At 33.9% G+C, this 7,311-nt stretch overlaps 1 protein-coding gene across 1 annotated transcript; it reads left to right on the top strand.

Annotated features, from left to right (window-relative positions):
* The first annotated feature begins 8 nt into the window (after positions 1-8).
* SOCS6 (suppressor of cytokine signaling 6) lies at positions 9-5,853 on the top strand. The gene has a single exon (XM_003204930.3). The coding sequence runs from the start codon at positions 138-140 to the stop codon at positions 1,740-1,742; it is 1,605 nt and encodes a 534-aa protein (XP_003204978.1). The 5' UTR covers positions 9-137; the 3' UTR covers positions 1,743-5,853.
* Positions 5,854-7,311: the final 1,458 nt, after the last annotated feature.

Below are 7,311 nucleotides of genomic sequence, written 5' to 3'. Positions count from 1 at the left end.
ATTTGCTTCCAGGAGATGGCTCTTGAAGTTAAATGAGGCTGGACAAAACACATAAATGAAGCAGAAGCTGTTCTGCATGTGTTAGGGCTATATCACCACAAGCACTGCTGATCAGCCAGACTTGGTAACTTGTCATAATGAAGAAAATTAGTCTAAAAACAATTCGCAAGTCCTTTAACTTAAATAAAAGTAAAGATGAAAGTGACTTTGTAGTGGTTCAACAGCCATCTTTAAGTGAATTTGGAAAAGATGACTCCCTGTTTGGCAGCTGCTATGGTAAAGATTTGGCTAGCTGTGAAGTCAATAGTGAAGATGAAAAAGGAGGCAAAAATAGATCAAAAAGTGAAAGCTTAATGGGTACGTTAAAAAGAAGGCTTTCAGCAAAACAAAAGCAAAAAGGCAAAGGCAGCACACCATCTGGAAGTTCTGCAGATGATGACACCTTTTCTTCGTCATCTGCTCCAATAACTTTCAAAGATGTGCGAGCTCAAAGACCTCTGAGATCCACTTCCCTCCGTAATCATCATTACAGTCCAACTCCATGGCCCCTTCGACCTACAAATTCAGAAGAGACTTGCATAAAAATGGAAGTGAAAGTCAAGGCCTTGGTCCATTCTTCTAATCCAAGCCCAGCACTGAATGGCGTTCGAAAGGACTTCCATGACTTGCAGTCAGATAACGTGTTCCAGGAACAAAACAATGCATTAAAAAATACGGAATCTCAGAATGGGGACTTGCATCTTCATATTGATGAACATGTGCCTGTAGTTATTGGATTAATGCCTCAGGACTACATTCAGTATACTGTGCCTTTAGATGAGGGAATGTATCCTTTGGAAGGATCACGTAGTTACTGTCTGGATAGTTCCTCACCCATGGAAGTTTCAACTGTTTCTTCTCAAGTAGGAGGAAATGCTTTCCATGAAGAAGAGAGTCAAGTGGATCAGGATGTAGTAGTTGCACCAGATATCTTTGTGGATCACACAGTGAATGGTTTGTTGATTGGTACCACAGGAGTCATGTTGCAAAGTCCAAGAGTTAATCACAATGATGTCCCTCCACTTTCACCTTTGCTACCTCCAATGCAGAATAATCAAATCCAAAGGAACTTTAATGGATTGAATGGCACAGATGCCCATGTGGCTGAAAGTATGCGCTGCCATTTGAATTTTGATCCTAACACTGCCCCTGGAGTTGGAAGAGTTTATGATTCTGTACAGAACAGTGGTCCTATGGTTGTGACAAGTCTCACTGAAGAACTGAAAAAACTTGCAAAACAAGGATGGTACTGGGGCCCCATTACACGTTGGGAGGCAGAGGGAAAATTAGCTAATGTGCCTGATGGCTCGTTTCTTGTTCGAGATAGTTCTGATGATCGTTATCTTTTAAGTTTGAGTTTTCGTTCCCATGGAAAAACACTTCACACTAGAATTGAACATTCAAATGGTAGGTTTAGCTTTTATGAACAACCAGATGTGGAGGGGCATACGTCTATAGTTGATCTAATTGAACATTCGATCAGGGACTCTGAAAATGGAGCTTTCTGCTATTCAAGATCCCGATTGCCTGGATCTGCAACTTATCCAGTGAGACTAACAAATCCAGTATCTCGGTTTATGCAGGTGCGTTCTTTACAATACCTGTGTCGTTTTGTAATACGTCAGTACACAAGAATAGACCTGATTCAGAAACTGCCTTTGCCAAACAAAATGAAGGATTATTTACAGGAAAAGCACTACTGAAAGCTTATGGGAATCTTGCATCTTGCACTTTGGGAACAACAACAACAAAAGAGATTGAATTACAGTTTACAGACTTTCATTATTATCAAAATCTTTTGCTGCCATAACAATATTTCATTTTTGTGTGTAAAAGAAAGGTAATGCATTTGGATTTATGTTTGTTTTGGGGGGTTTTGTGTATTTTGGGGGGCTCTTTTTTTTGTAAAGAATGATCTCAACTTTATTTTTAGAAGTGTGAAATAGCTATCTTTCATCAATGTGCAGATTAATCACAATGTGAATGATCAAATTATCCTTAATTTCCCCCAAGTCCTTTGCTGCTATCCACTGTGATTTTTATGCATTGAAAGCACATTTCATGTGTATTCAACCATAAGTAAAAGTCAGTGAAACTTGTTCAATGGATTTCTATTCCTTTAAAATTACCTGTTTAAAAAAGATGATCATGGTTAAAAACTTCGGTATTCTAAATTAAAGAACTTACATCTATGTTAAAAATGATTTCCTAGTTTCCTAATTATAAATTTCTAATGTGGAACTTAATAGAGCTGTGTGATAAAGACATGCTTATGCAGCAGATATCTTAAAAACAAACAAAAAAACCCAAACCCAATAAAGAACAAAACACCTTTCTCTTAAGCCTTGTATTGTCTGTACACTACTTTGTGTTTGAGAAAGTTGGTTCAGCTTTCATATTGTCTCAGTATTTTGTTCTTCTAAAAATGGCCTTCAAAAAAAGAAGCCTGCGAGTGTCAATTCATCATACTTATGAGGAAGTTGCAGTATCGGGATGACATCAAATATCTTTAAATGCCATCAGTTAAATAAGCAAACTCCTACCAGGACCCCTCTTTCTGTTGTTTACCCTCTTACCTCCCTTTGGGCAAAAATATGCCCTGAAATTATAGGAAGACTCTAGGAAAAGCGAACTAATAAGCCATTTCAGGGATTGGGTAAAACTTCTAATAGGAGGATTTCTACAATATTTATTCAAAATACTAGAAGTTTCAGCATTTTCCATTTTTCTGTAGAGGAAAAAATAGGACTAATGATATTTTGGATGGAAGTTGCTTGAAATGAATCTCTAAAGGTCTATTCTCATAGGCTTCAATATTCTGGGAAGGAGAGGTTTGAATATATATTGACCACAGAAAACATTTAAGTTATCTGTCATGAAATATGTTTTGACACATGAAATATTGAATCCATTAAGTAAATTTTTATGATATCTGTTGAAGATTCTGGCATTTGAAAAGCTTATAGTTATTCTGACATTCGATAGGGAAAAAGACTTTTATTTGGGAATACAGGTTCCACACTGTAATCATTCATTCTTGCAATGTTAATCCATGGCATTTTTTTTGTTTCTTTTTTTTTTTTTTCCTCCTCCTTGTCCATGATTCTGTCCCTTTTATTTTAAAGGGATCATGGCTAACTGACTTGGAGGGAGGCTTACTCTGCCTTCCTCTGTCCCTAGATTTTAGTATTTTAGAGTGTCATCTTCCCCATCTCTGGTAGGAGTTGCTAGTTAGTAAACATCAGCATAGAAAGGGTTGTTTATCTTTGATACAGCTTTCTTTTTTAGGTCATTTTCTTCTTTTTGTTTTATCTAGCCTTTTGCCCCCTGAAGTGAGTCTTTAGTAATGAATACACTATTGCTGCAAGGTGGTGTAATAGCACTACATCTTGGGTTGCCTGAATTGATAGACAAAATTTATATTTTTTTAATTTATTTTTTTGACCATAATGTTTAACAAAAAAGTAAAAAAAACAAAAAAACAAAAAAAAAAACAAACAAAGGTAGGTAAAGGCTGCCTTTGCTTTTAAGGGAGCGAGAGTAAGGATTTCTTCTTTAGTCTGATAAAAGTTTTAAATTAAAAAAAAAATCAGAGCTGTCTATATACATAATTTGTTTTTGCCATTGAGATGCATGTATGCAAGTGTGAATTCTGTTTTCTTTTTTTCCTCTACTGACATCTTCCCAGCCCTACCCCCCACCCCCCGAATCAGAATCACTAACTTTATTCAAAAAAGGCACAATAACCTATTGTATGGTACAGTGTTCTGATTCTGTCTGTGAGGAGGAAAAAGAAAATCATTTTTATAGTTTTCAGATGCATACATCTTGGAAAAAAAACCTCTGGCATTTACTTCATTTTAAAAATTCTTTCCCTGTGCAAGCTGGAGGGCCTATGCATTCTACAGAATCTTTGAAAGATTACTGTATAATAAATATTATCTTTGCCATTTAATACCACTATTGAATGCATTAAAGTTATACTATGCCACATGCGTTAATTTAGCAGTTATTACGTTGAAATCAAAATATTTGAAGCTATAATATCCCATTCTTATTGCTGAATTGAAAAATATGTAAGAACACGTGCCCATGCCTTTTCAGATTTCTTTGTTCACTCATATGTATTGATGATTTTTGAAATCATAGTTCAGCTATCCAGTTCTTGAATTCCTCCCTTGCTATATTCTTTGTTTAATCAGGTCAACTTACTGTTGTCATTTTCCCCCTCCTATAAAGCTTCCACAAAAGGAACAGTTTAAAGTACTGGAGGCCTAGGATGTGGGAACCACCTAGCACTTTGTTTCTTGATAAAAATGGTGGTGATATTTCTACTGAGGTCAAAATACTTTAGTTCAGTAGTAAGTAGACAAAAAAACAAAAACAAAAAACCCAATACTTATGGTTGCATTATTCAGAAGTTCTCAGTATGTTTTATACTAAGATAACTGGACAGCCAGGAGAGAGAACCCAGAAAAAAATACTTTGAAAACCTTAAGGGTAATTACAACTTCATATAATAAATATTAATATGGAATAAATACAGTAATGATTGTTGTTTTTTTTTTTTAATACTCAGAGTAACCACAAAAAATTGTTTTGATGTCTACTTCATAAAATTTAGAGAAACAATGTTTCCTTGACAAACAAAAAGGAAAATAACTGCAGATATTTTGAGGACCTTTAAAATAACTACAGTAAGAAAAACTTAAGTGACTATCATTTTCATAGAGTAGAAAAGTAACTATTTATTCAGCACAACAGCTTAAGGGTTCAAAAGATAAGCCTTTTATGCAACTGAATTGTGGAACAATGTTTTTCAGAATGAAACTTCGAAATAAAACTTCTTTTTTGAGCATATGAAATGACTGAAAATGTTGGTAACATTTGTGTTTCTCTGATTAGAAGAGTAAAACAATAACTTTTATTTGAACATATAAAAATTTGCACAGTTTTTCTTTTTTTTAAAAATTTATAGGTCAGTGTTATAAACAATTGAAAGTGATTTGTATTCTTTTATCAATTTGAAGGATACAGCACTTATCCTGCTCTTGACATAGCAAATATCATATTTTGATAAAAATGTTTTCCTGTCAGAAGGATCAGAAATGCAATTAATAATTAAATTCTTTGTTCATCACTGAACTGACTTTACATTTTTTTAATGCCAATTTCTTTCTATGAATATTGGGTGCTGGGCTAAGTGAAATCTGTGCAGTTTTTCTTGTGATGCATTTCATCTATGTGAATACTGGAATTATAAATTTTAAACGCCATACCAGCAATATATGGGCTATGATTCTGTTGAGGAAGTATTTCTCTGTTACTGTATTTTCAATTTCTGAGCTAAGCTATGGATGAATTTCATTTCTTTCAATCTTTTTATGACTGCAAAGAATAAAAATTAGAAACATCCTTTATAAATAAAAAATGGACAAGATGGTAGTTCATTATATGGCATTGATGTGTCTGGAAACTTCTAAATTCTACAAAAATAGTGAAAAATTCTTAAAGAATTTTCTATGACTTTATGTTGGGTTAAAGAATTTTTATAGTGATGATGGAGTGCCATGAAGTTAATACTTGCAATCCAGATTGCTGTAGTTTACACTTTTCTCTGTTTCAGACCTGGTGTGCCCTATTTGTACTAAGCACGCCACAGAGTGAATTATCCAAAGTCCATTGATTTTAATGTGTTTTGGTTTGTAAACAAAATTATAGTAATTTCTTGCACATTTTGGAGAAATAATTGTATAAGGATATATGTATCTGCTTCTGGATACAGTGTGTAAATAAAAAATTCATTCACAAGAAGATTTGTGGAGTGTTCTATACCTGGATGAAGTTCTAAAACTAAACAAAATAAAAAAACAACCTGATGTTGTAGATTTGAGTATCTAACTTAAAAATCTAGATTCTATAGATTATAGCTGTTCCATATGTTCTTTTTACCATTCTCAATAGACTTTTCAAAATGAAGTATTTCCATATACAAATTGTATTAATGCCTAGTTTTCAAAGTGTAAAATTTTCAAGAACGTGATTTTTACAATATTTGCATATCTGCTGCAAGTTATATGCATCTTTTTTTCCTAAAAAACAAACAAACAAAACAATAACAATACGAGAATTTGTTACAGAAGTCTTCCTTTCCTCCAGATGTAGCAAGATGGGCAAGAATTCTTGTTTATTTATTAATATATATGAAATAATATTTGGTGTTGATTTTCACATGTTCACTTGATGCTTTCCTAGATCTTCTTTTTAAGAATGAATGATGTTTTAAACTCAGGAAAATCATATAAATATATCAGAAGGTAAGGTATTTTTATGTCTTGAAGGATATGCATAGTTCATGTTTTATTCTACTTGTGGCTTACTTAAACTTACTCTCATATTCAAGAAAACACTTGCCCCCCTAGGGTCTAGTTATAAATGTTTTTTTAAAACAAACAAAAACATCTGGATAGCTAGTAATGAGTGTTCATATTGTCAATTATTGTCTACAGCTAATATGTACTTTGTTGTAAATTCTGTAACTTAGGTCCTAAACCAAAATCCAGGGACATCTCATAGTTTTTGCCACCTAAGAAAAATCTTCCTTCTCTTTCCTACTGTGGTTGATGTTATTACAAGTTTGGTATGCATGTGCAATTACTCTCCATCTTGAATGCATGTTATTCTCTGATTTCGTTTTATTGTTCACTCGAGTAAATTTGGTGAAAACAGAATGCATTCTCAAATGGTAAGCAAAGATAGGTGAGTAGCAGTTTACTTTACAGCTGAGGCAAGCAGGTCTGAAACGTTTATAATCAAGATACCTCTTCTATCTCACATTCAGTCAGCTTTGTAAATGAAAGAGTGGAAGAGAAATGCTACCAAGATGCAGAAAACTTAGTATGTGTTTGATACTGTAACCTTGCACCAAGATGCATAAGCTGAGCTTTATGGGGCAGGAATGTGAGCTAAGTTATCCTCTCCAATTAAGAAAAGTCCTCAGAAACTACAAAAGTTTAAAATGGAATGGAAATCCTTAATATTTAGAGAACAGAGTATGCTACTGAGGTAGTATTCAACTAATTCATGTCCTGTGAAACTAAAAGACACCAAAGTACAGGTACATGACAGCTTTGTTCCCTTTTGTCTGTTGTAGATGATGATGAATTTCAAGTTTTCTAATACATCCTTGTGTTTTCTCTGTCTTTCACTTATGTTTTCAGTTTGGTTGGATGAGTCCAAAAACAAACAAACCAAACCACCAAAATCTGGTAG

The sequence above is a fragment of the Meleagris gallopavo genome, chromosome 3, assembly GCF_000146605.3.
Source record: "Meleagris gallopavo isolate NT-WF06-2002-E0010 breed Aviagen turkey brand Nicholas breeding stock chromosome 3, Turkey_5.1, whole genome shotgun sequence".
NCBI classification, from domain to species: Eukaryota; Metazoa; Chordata; class Aves; order Galliformes; family Phasianidae; genus Meleagris; species Meleagris gallopavo.
Note: the sequence above shows the minus strand (reverse complement) of the source record. Positions and strands in the feature narration are given on the sequence as shown.

Coding starts and splice junctions, on each gene's coding strand:
- SOCS6 (XM_003204930.3), top strand. CDS start 138: ATGAAGAAAATTAGTCTAAAAACAATTCGCAAGTCCTTTAACTTAAAT.